Source organism: Moschus berezovskii, chromosome 1, assembly GCF_049115385.1.
Source record: "Moschus berezovskii isolate FMDL1 chromosome 1, NW_MosBer_1.0, whole genome shotgun sequence".
In the NCBI taxonomy this organism is placed as follows: Eukaryota; Metazoa; Chordata; class Mammalia; order Artiodactyla; family Moschidae; genus Moschus; species Moschus berezovskii.
The window spans coordinates 102,360,189-102,375,961 of record NC_142460.1 but is presented as its reverse complement, the minus strand read 5'-3'; the positions used below and the strand labels follow the sequence as shown (position 1 = coordinate 102,375,961).

Genomic DNA, 15,773 nt, shown 5'->3' with positions numbered 1-15,773 from the left:
CCTTGGCCCCGTCTTCTGTCGCTGTTGTAAGAAGCAAGAATAAGGGCCAAAGCCTGGAGAGATAAGTGTTATGACTGCAGCTCTACTTGGCATCCCAAGCCTGAATTGGGTTGCACCAGGTTCCCTGGGGTGGCAACCCAAGGGAGCTGCCAGGGGCATGTGTCTACCCATTGGTCTCTGGCCCTCACTGTGCTGGCCAATGGGAAGGGACAGTGGTGAGGCGGGGCTGCTTGCCCCCATGAGTACCGGGCTGCTGAAGCTGGGCCGTTGCCTCCTACTTCCACCCTGACTGAAGTCTGTGGCTGGGTTCCACACCTGAGGGTAAGGACAACTGATTCAATCTCTAGGCTGGAGGTGAAGGCTCCTTACCATGGAGCCTTTGGCTGGGCTGTGCCCAGGCTACCCTGTTAGCAGGGTGGGGAGGGATACAGGCAAACCCTGGTCAGGGCAGCACTGGTGGAGGCCAACAAGCCTTGGGCTTCTGCCTCGATTTTCCCAGAGCTCCAAGAGAAAAGGGACTGTTGCCTCTGGTCAAAATGTCTGGGACCATCCTGAATTTTGTCCAGTTCACTCTGTGGTAAAGATGCTTAACCAAAGAGAAGGTTGGGGTCAGTGAAGTGGGAGGGATGATCCAGCAATAAAGTTCAATTATATGAGAGGAGAAGATAATACATCACTTCTCAGCTGACCAAGTAGGGCAGAGAAAGAAGCACATGAAGAAGAAGCTTGGGGAATGAATGAGTTCCGACCTCGGGCTGAGTTTGGAGTCCAACTCTGCCACTGGAGTCTACTCAGCAGTATTTATTGAGCAGATTTTACAGGCCAGACCCTGGGTGCGGTTTGTGAGATACAAAGATGGATGAGGCACGGTCATTATCTATAGATTTTTGGGGATGTCTGTAAACACATGGCTATCTACACCATTGTGGGGATATCTCACAGGATGATGGAGAAGTTCAAAAGAGGTAAGGTGAGCAAGCAGCCTGGCATCTCCTGGGAACTTATGAAAAATCTTTTTTGCAGCAGACACCTTCTGACAGAAACAACGATCTGTCTGGCCTTTGCCAAGCCCAATCCCACCTGCCCTGGGGAGTGCTGCACTTGAGGCATCCTGGTTGTTTCCAGCCATAGATGCAGACGCTGGAGTGGAAGGGATTTTAGAGGTCAGGCTGGCCTTGTGTGTTTGAGGATGCAGGTCCCTGGTCTGGGGAGACTCTGGTGTTCAGATCAAGCCTTGGGTGGGGTGCAACCACCTCACTCCTGGGGTAAGGTCAGTTCCTCCTGACAAGGTTGGGAACAGGGGGGACTTGATGCTGGCAGAGTATGTCCAAAGGAGCATGAGGGTATCAGCTTTGTTCTTGAAGATGAGCAGTGGGAAGGGGGTCTGAAGCTTAACTGGCTGTTCTTGTTGCCTGCCTCCCTTCATTCTTGAGGATTTGTAAAGAGGGACAGAGGACTGGCTTCTTGTCCTGTCTAAGATGGCTGTGGGGACAGATTTCCTTCTTACTCCCTGTCAAGCTGGGGGACCAGGGGCTGCAGACCCTTGGACGAGATTGGGAGGTAGAAGCTTTGGAGACTAGAATGTTTAATTAGGAATTCCTTCATGTGGAGAGACACTGGTCCCAAACGTGTGTGTATGTGAAAGAGAGAGTGAGATGAGTGTGTGTGGGGTGGGGACGGGCATGAGGATGCTGAGTGAAAGCTTTCAGGTCACTCTCCTGGGTGCCAGGCAGAGCCTAACTGATTTCTGGTTCTGCCATTTATCATTAGATTGCATCAGGTGAAATTGCCAATATTCTACCATTTTTTGACCTTTAAAGACAGCAATCTCATTTAATTCAGCCCAAGAGTTGCATGCTTTTAAGCCAACATCTTGGTCTCTTCAAACCTCTGATTCCTCTACAGAGTGGAGTCAAAAACAGCGCTAATGAGGAGGATTAAATGAAATATAGTTTAAAACTGCCTTATGCAATTTATACTGCAAAGTACTCTTACCAACTTCAAAGTGTTCTCATGGTCCTCATCTTACATGAACTCATTTATCAGATTAAGAAACTGAGTCCGAGAAGCCTTTTTTGAGGCAGTTGTAATGTAATGGTATCTCTCAGGGATCTTCTCCTTAATCTCTCAGTTTCCCCACCTCTGAAGTTGGGGATATTTTCTTTGCTTCATGGAGTAAAGATTGAAACAAATAACAAATGGCATAGTGATGGGAGGTGCTAGTGTGGGAGCTGGTTTCTGTGAAAGTGAAAGAAAGTGAAGTTGCTCAGTTGTGTCCGACTCTCTACAACCCCATGGGCTATAGTCTACCATGCTCCTCTGTCCATGGGATTTTCCAGGCAAAAGTACTGGAGTGGGTTGCCATTTCCTTCTCCAGAGGATCTTCTCGACCCAGGGATCGAACCTGGGTCTCCCACATTGTAGGCAGACACTTTACTGTCTGAGCCACCAGGGAAATCCTGTGAGGATATAACAATGCAATCCTTCCTCCCCCTTAGCCTCCCATTTGTACAAGCAGGGCAGGGGTGAGTTGATTTCTGGTGTCCCTTTCAGTTTTGTTGGACTCTGCGAGCTGTGCTTTCATGCCCTTTCCTGCTGGAGGAGTTGGCATCAGCTTTGGTGACCTCTCTCCCCCATCTTACTCTGTCTCCTACCAGTCCCAGAGGAGACCCCATCCTTGCATTTCACAAGATTTTGCTGTTGTTGCTGAAATTCCAGCAGGTCAAAGTGGAATTTCTCATACGCTTAAATGAAAATGAGAGACTGTAATATGGACCTTTAGGATCCAGAGAGCATCATGGTCCATCCCCTTGTATAATTTGAAAGCAAGCTTATCCATACCTGTAACACAGTACACCATGAAAGCTAGTGCAGTAGAAAGAACCCAGGCTTTGGATTTCAAAGTGCACCTCTCCACACTTCCTTTGGGTTGGCAATAAAGTTCATTTAGATTTATGGAAAAATTCGAATGAAAGTTTTGGCCAATACTTCTTTTTTTTTTTTGTAGTTAATTTATTTTTTATTGGAGGCAAATTATTTTACAATATTATATTGGTTGGTTTTGCCATACATTGATATGAAACCCGGGGCAAATTCATATCAATGGCCAATACTTCTTATCCTCGAGCGGAAGTTACTAAACTTTTCTGGTCCTCAGATTTCTCTTGGAACTGAGTCCTGACCCCCTGGAGTAGTCTTGAGGGTGAAATGAGATTAAAGGGTAGTGGATGTACAAAGGGTGGTCCACAGCAAGTGCTCCATAAATATTTGCTTGTATCGCTTTACTTAGATCCCTGGAGGAGGGTGTGGTAACCCACTCCAGGATTCCTGCCTGGAGAATCCCATGGACAGAGGAGCCTGGCGGGCTACAGTTCATAGGTGGCAAAGAGTCGGAAACGACTACTTATTTGTGTGGAACACTTTATAAGTTTGTAGAATAATTCTTCATACTTTAAGTGAATCTGTTCTCACAGCAGTATTGTGAAATAGTCTATTAATAGATAAGGATAAACTCATTAATAATCAGCTTTGCTTGCAAAGAACATGAAGTCTGGGATGTGGGTTGGGAAGGTAAGTCACCCGGTGTGTTAATGATGGAGCTCAGACTAGAAGCCAGGTCACTGGATCATGACCTGGGTTTCTTCACACTATTCTCTCTTCTATCCCCCATCCAATGGAGTGGAATATTAACTGGAAAATGTGTGACCTTGATGCTGTTTTCCTTCTTTGGACTATGCCTAAGTGTCCAGCATTATGCTTCAGAAGATCACAGTTTGATTTCCAGCTCTGCTGTTCAAGATCTCTGGGATCTTGGACAAGTCACTTAACTTCCTTGAAACCCACTTTTCTCATCTCTAGAATGGGTACAGTCATAGATAACATTTATTGAGCACGGACATGTGCCAGGCACTGTTCTATATATTTTATGTGGATTGTACCTTTTATTCTTTTCAAAAGAGAGCTTATGTTAAATTTTTTTTTTATTTGGCTGTGCCAGGTCTTAGGTGCAGTATGTGGGATCTAGTTCCCTGACCAGGGATCAAACCCAGACGCCCTGCATTGGGAGCACGGAGTCTTAGCCACTGGACCACCAGGGAAGTCCCAGATTGTGCTTTTTAATCCCCCAACAAGCATATGCCTGAAACATGTTACAAGGAAGAACAAATTATTTTCACCCAAGCACTGAGGTCAGAGGACATGTGCTCTCTATTTTACCTCATCCTGTGTCTCAAAATGGTTGTGAAAATTAAGTGAGATATTAAGTGAGGTGAGGACTTTAGAAGTGGCATTCTACAAAGACAAAGAATTGTAAGTGGTATTAGGATTAGTTTCATGACCCATGTAAATGATTTCTTTATAGGTGGAATTGAGTCTTAGAACTTAGATTACAGTTTTATTTAGTTATGTTTTCCCCTTTAGAAAGAGAGGTCTTTAAAAATCAAAATGTAATAATTGCTCTATTTAAATAGGGAGTGCACATAGTTTTGAAATAAATTGTTTGAAAGTTCAGCATCTCTGCACTGACTTTAAGTTGCTATCAATTGATGACTTTTCCATCCAGAACTTTAGACGATAACCTTCTTCTTTAGTCAGAGTCTGTCCTTTGCAGCAGAAACGTCCTAGGGTCGTGTGCCCATCTGCCCTCTCTCCCTCCTTCTATTACCTCCGTCACCTGTCACTGTCATGGAACCCAGACTCATTGCCCCTATGAAAGGAGAGATCGCTCCTTAACACTTTCCTCGGGCTGGGAAAATAGAATCTTGATTTTTAAAAGAAGAGGAGGAAACAGAGAATCCAAGAGACGTGATTTTTCAGTCCTTACAATGATTTGGAGGAAGCCCCCTGTGACCCTGCGTCTTTGGGGCCCTCTGTAGCTGCCTCCACCAGTTCTCGTGTTCTGGATTCTCTCCTCCTGTTCCCCTGTGGAAAAGAGCTCAGCCCTCCTCATTTATGGAGAAAGCAACCACAGAGCCTCTGGGTAGTCTTCTTAGGAGTTTTACTGCTAACTCCATAGAGGAAAAGGAGGGAGGTGACAAGTTGTGGGAAGGTTGGACAACATATAAAGTCTTAAAAGTCTTAGAACAAGTATTTTCTTTAAACACAAAAGGGACTTGACTGATCTCTTCTTGGCTTTGCAGCTAACTCCTCTCTCTCTTCTCATCTTGGCCTAAATTGGGCTTCCCTGGTGGTTCAGCGGGTAAAGAATCCACAGGAGACCTGAGTTTGATCCCTGGGTCACGGAAAATCTCCTGGAGGAGGGCATTATTCATGGACAGAGGAGCCTGGAGGGGTTTATGGGGTGGCAAAGTCAGACATGTCTGAAGCAACAAAGCATAGCACGAGCCTATACTATCTCATTTTCATTTATTTCTGGCAGTTATTGAGAACAATAACTTTGAATCCTCCAAATCCAGTAGAGGGGGACAAAGGTACAGGTTGATGATAAGAGAGCCCTGACTAGGGGCTTATACCAGCAGGCGGCAGCATCTGGCTCTATCGGCACCTATCGGGTGTGCTGCTTGTCTCTCCTCTCTGCCTGCAGGTCTCATTCTCAATTCTCGCTTTACTTATAAGATGATATTAGAACTCGATATTTGATAAATGATGCATCAGATCAATAGAGAGAAAAAATATTAATTTAAATAAATGTCTTTTAAAAAGCTAGTCAAATAGGAAGAAATCACTTGATTATCTTAGATCACAGCTTACCCAACACAAAATATCAGACATGGATTAAAGAGTGAAATTTAAAATACACCAAACAATAAAAGAAAAGAAAATAAAGTATTTACCAAATCCTAGTATGGATAAAGACTGTTTAACTCTTAGAAGCCAAAAAAAATCAACTAAATTTAAAAAAAAACTAAATTGGTTATAGAAAAACTAAACTTTAAAAAAAACCCCTAAAACTTCTGTCACATAAGAAACAGGATAAGCAAAACAGAAAATAATCTTTACACTAGAGATAAATCATAGGACATATGACAAAGAGCTGGTTTAAAGAGCTCACAAAAACTAATTCAAAAAGCACATTGTATCCCTAATGAATTAACTGATAAAGAACACTAACAAAGATATCAAAAATGAAGAAATTAAATTAGGAAACAAGCCTTTAATAAAATGTACAACTCATTAATTATCAAAGCAGTGAGGTTCCATTTCTTTTGGTCACTAAACTAAGATCAACAAAACCCTTTGCAATGATTATATCCAAAGTTGGGGGGGTACAATTAAGGCAGGCTTTTTGTATACACACTGATGCACTGCTGTGGAACAGCATGACAAACTATACTTTGGGAATATGTATCAGGAGCCTTAAAAATGTTCATATCTTTTGGTCCAAAAATTTTACTTCTGGGAATATGTCATAGCATAATAATATTAGTTTGGGGATAAGCTATGTGCCAAAGATGTTTGTTAGATTTTAAAATGTTTCAAAATGAAAATATGTTCATGCTTCAATAAAATGGAAATGTTGACATATACCCTGGTTATATCCACTTTATGGACTAGCACACACATTTAAAATGATGATTACAAAAATTAGAAAATTGCAAAGCAAAAATTAGAGAATAAAATTTCTAGGAAAATATTATTCCCATTATGTTTAAAACAAGCAGATAGATTCTTGGGAATGGGGATTAGTTTATTTTCTGTAGTTTCCAAATTATTTATCTTACTATTTTTAATGGACACACATTTGTTTGTATGAAAGTTGAGCACACATACATATATATAAATATATATAAGTTTATGTATAACTATATATATGAATAAACTTAACAATAGAATGGGAAAGACTAGAGATCTCTTTAAGAAAATTAGAGATACCAAGGGAACATTTCGTGCAAAGATGGGCTCAATAAAGGACAGAAATGGTATGGACCTAACAGAAGCAGAAGATATTAAGAAGAGGTGGCAAGAATACACAAAAGAACTATTCAAAAAAGATCTTCATGACCCAGATAACCACGATGGTGTGATCACCCACCTAGAACCAGACATCCTGGGATGCAAAGTCAAGTGGGCCTTAGGAAGCATCACTATGAACAAAGCTAGTAAAGGTGATGGAATCCCAGCTGAGCTATTTCAAATCCTAAAGGATGATGCTGTGAAAGTGCTGCACACAATATGCCAGCAAATTTGGAAAATTCAGCAGTGGCACAGGACTGGAAGAGGTCCGCTTTCATTTCAATCTAAAGAATGGCAATGCCAAAGATTGTTCAAACTACCACACAATTGCACTTATCTCACAAGTCAGCAAAGCGATGTTCAAAATTCTCCAAGCCAGGCTTCAACAGTACGTGAACCATGAACTTCCATATGTACAAGCTAGATCTAGAAAAGGCAGAGGAACCAGAAATCAAATTGCCAACATCCGTTGGATCATTGAAAAAGCAAGAGAGTTCCAGAAAAGCATCTACTTCTGCTTTATTGACTATGCCAAAGACTTTGACTGTGTGGATCACAACAAACTGGAAAATTCTTAAAGAGATGGGAATACCAGACCACTTTACCTGCCTCCTGAGAAATCTGTATGCAAGTCAAGAAGTAACAGAATTGGACGTGGAAGAACAGACTGGTTCCAAATTGGGAAAGGAGTACATCAAGGCTGTGTATTGTCACCCTGCGTATTTAACTTATACGCAGAGTACATCATGTGAAATGCCAGGCTGGATGAAGCACAAGCTGGAATCAAGATTACCAGGAGAAATATCAATAACCTCAGATACACAGAAGATGCTACCCTGGCAGAAAGCAAAGAGGAACTAAAGAGCCTCTTGATGAAAGTGAAAGAGGAGAGCAAAACAAAGTTGGCTTAAAGCTCAACATTCAGAAAACTAAGATCATGGCCTCTGGTCCTATCACTTCATGGCAAATAGATGGGGAAACAGTGGAAACAGTGTCAGACTTTATTTTTTGGGGCTCCAAAATCACTGCGGATGCTGATTGCAGCCATGAAATTAAAAGACGCTTACTCCTTGGAACAAAAGCTATGACCAACCTAGACAGCATATTAAAAAGCAGAGACATTACTTTGCTGACAAAGGTCCATCTAGTCAAAGCTATGGTTTTTCCAGTAGTCATGTATGGAAGTGAGAGTTGGACTGCAAAGAAAGTTGAGCACCGAAGAATCGATGCTTTTGAACTGTGGTGTTGGAGAAGACTCTTGAGAGTCTCTTGGACTGCAAGGAGATCCAACCAGTCAATCCTAAAGGAGATCGGTACTGAATATTCATTGGAAGGACTGATGCTGAAGCTGAAACTCCAATACTTTGGCCACTTTATGTAAAGAACTGACTCATTTGAAAAGACCCTGATGCTGGGAAAGACCTCAGGCAGGAGCAGAAGGGGACAACAGAGGATGAGACAGTTGGTTGGCATCACTGACCGAATGATGATAGAGCCCCTGGTGATGGGCCATTGGGTGGGATTCCAGATACAGCGCACAATTTGGGGGGTAAGATTACTTATCAGGGATTTTTCTGCATTCCTCACAGAGGAACTTCCTCCTGAAGCCAAATTCAGTTCTAGAAGCTTTGTGGAATCCATGAGACAAGCAAACTGATGAAAAATAGTGAGTCTTTAGGGTAAAAAAATACACATGGACCATGTCTTGTTTAGAGTTTCTTGGGATTCGCTACATTTCAGACTCCACGGAGGGTATCAGCGATGACTGTGATCCAGGATCCTGGGACCAGTTTCTCTCTCTGGTGCTTTCAGTAACCTAATAACAGAGGCAGGGATCGGGGGGAACCAGAGTTCCTGTGCATGCAAGGACTGTCTTTCAGAAGGGGATGTGTAGGGCTGGTTCTGAGACAGGGAGTCCTTTGGCCACCTGTGCCCCTTGAGCTTTTTCCCAGGGCTTCCAGAACACATACTCTAAATGCACTCCCTTCTCTTTCCCTCTTCCTTTCTCTTTGCCTTTCTCCTTCCCTCGTCTCTCTCTATTTCCTTTTTCTTTTCCTACAAACGTATTTATTTAGTCCTTATTTTGTACTGGTGGGACTTTGTTGGTGGCTCTGATGGTAAAGAATCTGCCTGCCAAGCAGGAGATGCAGGTGCAATCCCTGTACCAGGTAGATCCTCTGGAGAGGAAGTGGCTACTCACTCCCGTACTCTTGCCTGGAGAATTCCATGGACAGAGGAGCCTGGTGGGCTACAGTCCCTGGTGTTGCAAAGAGTTGGACATGACTGTGCAACTCACAGCCCCCTGCCCCTGTGGCTGTGTTTAATGGGTGAACAAATAAAATTACAGTACAGTGCAAGCAGTGCTGTGAAAGATAAGCAAGGGCTCTGGGGGAGGACAGAGGAGGAACAGCAGTCCAGATGGAGGAGGAGGACAGGGAGGACTTCCTGAAAGAGAGGACAGCCCATGTATCCTGAAGTCCACGTAGGGATCAGGCAGGTGAGGGGGTACAGCTAAGGGGTTGCACAGGCAGAGGTCAGTGGATAGTCTCAGAGGACAGTGTCTCTCTGGTTGTCTGACCAAGGCTGTGTGTGTGTGCATGTGTGCATGCAAGTGTGTAATATACCAAATGTCTAACATGTGGCCCAGGAGATGGGGAAAGGAAGAAAGAGAATCGGAGAGAAAGGAGGAGGAACAGACATAGAAAAAAGGAAAAGGGAAGAAACAGGAGGGAGCCAAGAGAGGGAAGCTGGAGTGAATATGACCTGAGTCATCATTCTTGGAAAACCCAAGGGATAGAGTCCTGACAAATGGACTCTTGGAGCTTTCCCCATTCCTCATACTGTGCTCAGATCTGAGGAATTAGAGGAGTGCCGTCTCACCGTCACTGGTGGTGGAAGAAAGGAGATCCCACACACAAAATAATGATAAATACTGAAAATTTCAGGGCAGAGAGGGCACAAGGTGGGCTGGAAGAGTCAGAAGAGTCTTTCCAGAAGAGGTGAGTATCGAGGGAGAGGTGAGTATCGAGGGAGCAGGTCTCAGGCAGACTCTGCAGAGCCGGCCAGAGTCCTGCTCGGGTCCCAACGGGGGAGCCGTGTGGGGGTTGCTCTTTTGTGGCTGACAGCATGGATCTGGGTTCCAGGGCTCAGGATGCTGCTGCTGGGAGCTCTTCTACTGCTGCTAGCCCTGCCCAATCATGGCCAGGACACCACGCAAGGGCCCCCGCTGCCCAAGGGGGCCTGTACAGGTTGGATGGCAGGCATTCCAGGGCACCCTGGCCACAACGGGACCCCAGGCCGGGATGGCAGAGATGGCACCCCTGGTGAGAAGGGTGAGAAAGGAGATCCAGGTAAGAATAAAGCCTTCGGCATCCTCCCATCACAGACTCCTTCCGGGTAGAGGAAGGCTTCTAAAACTACGAGAGGGCAATAGTTACTGACTCAGGCCCATGTGCAGGGAAGAAACAAAGCTTTTTGATGTGACCCATAAGCAACCTAAAGTGAATTGTGGATTGGCCTTCCAGGGGTGAACACACGTGGTCCCTTTAAAACCAAATACCCTTGGCTCTGCTGTACCCACACCACCTTCCTCATCCTCTTTCCCATCTCAGCCTCATCCATCCCTATTCTCTGTCTGCTTATATTCCTATTTTCCTTAATGTCCCCTTAGTTCCCATTCTATCCAATGGCATTCAATTACACTTACTGGGACCTCCTGCAGGTCACAGTCCTTTTCTTGGAGAACTCTTGCTCTAGTGCACAGGACTGTTAGACGTTACTACCAGAGGGTCTACTCCAAATATGCCAAAGTGAATACGGACAAATGCCCTAAGAGTGGAATAGAGAGAAAATGCCCTTGATGGAGGCCTGGACTGACAATGAAGGCTTTCGGGAGGAGGCAGGGCTCGAGTGAGACCTTGGAGGATGGGTATTGGGCAACCTAGACAGAGGGGACGGAAACGTCCCCTATGTATGATTGGTTGAGTCTGCACATAAAGTACTGGCAGGGTGGAGGGTCTGTGATGGGGACTTTTGGAGATAAGGTTGGAGAGGGATTTATGGGAGCCTGTGTTGTGGGGGGATGTGGAGGAGAAGGTTATGGTGGTCCCTTTTGGGAGCTCTTGTTGGTTCCTTGCTCTGTAAGTCAAGCAGATTGTAGGTAGGGGCCACAGGGACAGTGTTTCAGGCTGAAACCAACCTAAACAGGAGTTCTGTTCCTTGGGTCACTGAGGTCTTCTTGTTTTCTAGGTCTGGTTGGTCCTAAGGGTGACACCGGTGAAACCGGAGTCACTGGGGTTGAAGGTCCCCGAGGCTTTCCAGGAGTCCCAGGCAGAAAGGGAGAACCTGGAGAAAGTGCCTATGTATACCGCTCAGCATTCAGCGTGGGACTGGAGAGCCGGGTCACCGTCCCCAATGTTCCCATTCGTTTTACCAAGATCTTCTACAATCAGCAAAACCACTATGATGGCACCACTGGCAAATTCCTCTGCAACATTCCTGGGCTGTACTACTTCTCCTACCACATCACCGTCTACTTGAAGGATGTGAAAGTCAGCCTCTACAAGAATGACAAGGCCCTGCTCTTCACCCACGACCAGTTCCAGGACAACAACCTGGACCAGGCCTCTGGCTCCGTGCTCCTCTATCTGGAGAAGGGTGACCAAGTCTGGCTCCAGGTGTACGAGGGTGAAAATCACGATGGGGTCTATGCAGATAACGTCCATGACTCCACCTTCACAGGCTTCCTTCTCTACCATAACATTGAATGAGTACCATTAACTCAGAGTCTCCATTGGGCCAAGCAGCCCAAAGTGAAAGAACAGTCCACAGGTCTACAGTGTAGTTAGGAGACCAATTTTATTATCTAGCTGGGGGATTCTGAACATCATTCATTCATTCATTGATCAAGTACCTTTTTAAAGAAATGATATACTATGTTCCCAGGACAGTCTTGAAGAAGACATGTCCCCTGGCCTCAAAGATCTGTTATGTAGTGGTAATGGAAAGATGATAACATTTACTGGGGAGTTTCATATACATGACAAGATAACTAACTACAAGAAAGTATTTGACAGTGATGTTCTGTGCCTGCTTTTTTTCCTTATGTTCATGTCAATCCTGTGAAGTACACAGGAAACTATTCTTCTCTTTTTTACACTCGCAGTCCTGAGGATGAGAGAACTGTGTGCCTAGGTCACACAGGCATTAAGTGGCAGAGTTAGAAATCCAACCCAGGGTTGTGGACCTTTTCCAGTATATCGTGTCTATTTTAAGAACCATATAGCCTTTTGGTAGGGTATTGGTAGGGGTCTCCCACCAAGTCATCTGAGGACCTTTGAACTGGCCTTCAGCACACATTAAGCCTTTCCTTTGAAGCACTCTCTCAGAGAAGTTGGTTCCATAACTAGGTCCCATTCCAGCTGGACTACTCCATACTTCCTCTTCTCTTTGTATTTCCTCAGACCCTCTCTGGCTCAGAAAGTTGACTCCATCTCCACATGTTCACATATTCCCTATTCCTCAAGACCACCAGGTTGGGAAGCTTCTTTGATGTGATATCTCTTCTTTCCTGCAAGTCTTCCTCACGCCTGGGTCCCTGTGCCCTTCCACGTGTCACCATGGATGAGAGTCCTGGGTCTGCAAGACATCCTCCCGCAGGCCAGGGATAATTACCCACAGAGGATCATGCTCCCTGCACACTGAGTCCCCTTGCAGGTCCTTGATTGATGCCTCATGAAGATCAAACTCTGGAACCTCCTATCTACCCAGAGTTAACTCCATTTCTCTCTCTCCATATAACAAATCCCTATCTATAAAAACAGTTTTATTTTAGGAACTCCTTGATTTTAAACTCCTAATCTTTGTTTCACTGGGTGGCTTGAATCTTTTCCACTGAGGTTAGGGATGACTGTGCTTTCCAGAACACTTAAAGAATTTTCCCTTAAGGAAGAAGCTTGAGCCTGCAATGCAAAGCCCATGAAAGAAGTTGGAAACTATTCTTTCTTTGAGTACCAACAGGGTCAGGGGAGACCTGGGTCTCCTGAATCTACTCTTTCTCTTTCAGTTCAGTTCAGTCGCTCAGTCGTGTCTGACTCTCCACGACCCCATGAATCACAGCACGCCAGGCCTCCCTGTCCATCACCAACTCCCGGAGTTCACTCAAACTCATGTCCACAGAGTCGGTGATGCCATCCAGCCATCTCATTCTTGGTCGTCCCCTTCTTCTCCCACCCCCAACCTTTCCCAGCATCAGAGTCTTTTCCAGTGAGTCAACTCGTCACATGAGGTGGCCAAAGTATTAAAAAAAAAAGGAAAGAAAATGAAGAAAAGAAAATGATAACTGAGGTGACTATTTTAATTAGCTTGATTGTGGTGATTGCTTCACAATGTATGTCTATATCAAATCATCCAACTGTACAACTTAAATACATGTACTTTGTTTTTTTTTATATATGAAAAGATGTTTTATAATTATTTTACTATATAACATATTAGTGAATACACCCAATTGTATCTTCTCAAAAGGCAAATGAGATCCAGGGTAACATTCCTCTTCGATTCCTGAAAACATCGCTATCATCTGTCTTTTGGAGGATTCAGTTTCCTACGACGTCTATGATACTTTTGTGTGTTCATATGGAATGTCCACAGAAGGGTGATAGCATACTATTGTCTTGGCATCAGATGTCAGAGCAAGCTCTCCTTTGCAATTATAGTCATCTGGAAGAGAAGAATACGTAGATTTGTGACCAACACAAATATAAGGCTCCATTTTGAATTGGAAATAAATGTTTCAAGATAGTTCTGCTTGATACTGCCCATTTTACTGCTGCCAATGCCATGGTGAATCAAAATGCTTATCAGGTGCTATAAAGATGATTTGAAGCGAAACTGCTTTTAAAATCTGCTTCTAGATATAACAATCTTCACCCCTGGACTGCTGCTCACCGCGAACCCGCCATCTTGCCTCTACATGTACTTTGAATTGTTAAATATTCCTTAAAAAAAAAAAAATTACAGATACTTGATGGTGGTAAACATCCTCTCAGGATGAAGATGAGTGATGCTCTTCAAAGATTTTAGCAAAGCAGAGCTAATAACATTCTGTATAAATATAGAAATGGAAAACTTAGCTATATGCTTGCAGTTTTAAATTCTGAATGATTTCCTTTTGACTATTCATTAAGCAATTGTGATATTTACATATAAGGCTTAGTTTTTTAAAATACTTGTATACCATTATTTTCTACAAGTAAAGATACTGTCCAGCATTAAAAGTAGAACACTTATTTCACGAATCTTTGTTTTCATTTTTGGAGAAAACATGGGGTTTTGAGAGGGGTGCAGAGGGGTAAACCTTGTGTTAATCAGAACTCTGTTTTGTGACTGACAGATAAGGTGTCCTTGCATTTCATTGGCTTTGGCTGGGTTGTGTGCTCATCTCTGACCAGTCACTGGAGTCAGGAGGGTGTAACACATTTATTGACCTAATTGATTATGGCTCAGGCTGGAGAAGGAGTATTTTCCTTAAAGCAAAATCTGGACAGTTACCAGAGTGGTAGGTTCAAGCCTTTGCTATCTGTCACACGCACCACTCAGAGTTTGGTCTGGGATTTCAGTAGTTTAATTCTTTTTAAAAAAATATTTATTTGCCTGTGCCGGGTCTTAGTTGTGGCACGCTGGATCTCGATCTTCACGGTGGCCTGTGGGATCTTTTAGTTTCAGCATGTGGGATCTAGATCCCTGACCAGGGGTGGAATCCAAGTCCCTTGCATTGGAATCGAGGAGTCTCGGCCAGTGGACCACCACAGAAGTCCCTGTAGTTTGATTCTTGAAGCCTCTGCTATGCTTCTTTTGGTCTGTTCAGCATGTATACACTGGGGGTTGAGTCTGGGACTTAGGGAGGGTCCCAAACATAATTAGAAGAGGTCCTGTTCCCACTCTTTCTTCTTTGGCATGTCCCTATATTCTCCAGCCCCCAGGGACCTTCCTTTTCCTGATTCTTATTGCCAGGAAACTAGGGTTCTCTCTGAATTTTATTTTCTCGCACTATTGTGCAGTCTTGTATGACTTCGACTATCTTGAGGGGGATAAAGCAGCAAGAGAAAAGAAAGAAAGGTAGGCTACAGAAAACAAGGATTTCCCACACTATTTGAATAGCATGGTCCATTTCACTGGTTTCTCTGGTCAGAGAGAGAGAGATATTTTTGGAGGAGGGAGTGAATTTTAGATGCTTGTGTTGCTGCTGTTGCTGTGGCAATGCAGCCAGTGCTTGGGGCTGATCCTGGCAGAGCTGGAAGAAAAAAGAGAAAAGAAAGCATATTTTAAAAAGTGGGATTTCTCTTACACTCTCTGTTATGCAGGAATAGATTTTTCTGGTCTCAGCAAGAGGTGATTTGTCCTGAAAATGGTGATTTCTCCCAACAGTGCCTAAAACACAATTCCAGGATTTGGCCTGCCTTCAGGCAAAGAAGGAAAAAAAACCCATAAAACTCAGCCAGGCTATGTGTTGTTATTCAGGTTTGGACTTCAGCCCTCAATCTGTGTGCCACTATTTAATTTTTAGACTCTTCGTATTTGTTTTTCTGCATTGCATTTAGAGTTTTGGGTTGTAATCACTGGGAAAGGTAGAATCTGCCTGCTATGCAGAAAACCCAGGTTTGATCCCTGGGTTGGGAAGATCCCCAGGAAAAGAGAATGGCTACCCACTGCAGTGTTCTTGCCTGGAGAATTCCCTGGATAGAGGCGCCTGGCAGGCTAGAGTCCATGGGGTCATAAAAGGTCGGACACAACGGAGCGAGTAACACATACACATACATCTTGGTTGGTACCAGACAACCCAAGTCCCATTATAGTCCTGA

General features: G+C 44.0%; 1 protein-coding gene across 2 annotated transcripts; it reads left to right on the top strand.

The window, feature by feature from the left end:
• The first annotated feature begins 206 nt into the window (after positions 1–206).
• On the top strand, positions 207–14,210 carry ADIPOQ (adiponectin, C1Q and collagen domain containing). Of its 2 annotated transcripts, XM_055408488.2 has the most exons (4): positions 274–321; positions 9,858–9,911; positions 10,056–10,262; positions 11,161–14,210. In XM_055408488.2, exons 3-4 carry the CDS (start codon positions 10,064–10,066, stop codon positions 11,679–11,681), a joined length of 720 nt encoding a protein of 239 aa, XP_055264463.1. In that variant the 5' UTR covers positions 274–321; positions 9,858–9,911; positions 10,056–10,063; the 3' UTR covers positions 11,682–14,210. The 2 variants fall into 2 exon arrangements, with proteins under 2 accessions (XP_055264469.1, XP_055264463.1); XM_055408494.2 differs by lacking the exon at positions 9,858–9,911 and having other exon boundaries at positions 207–321.
• Positions 14,211–15,773: the final 1,563 nt, after the last annotated feature.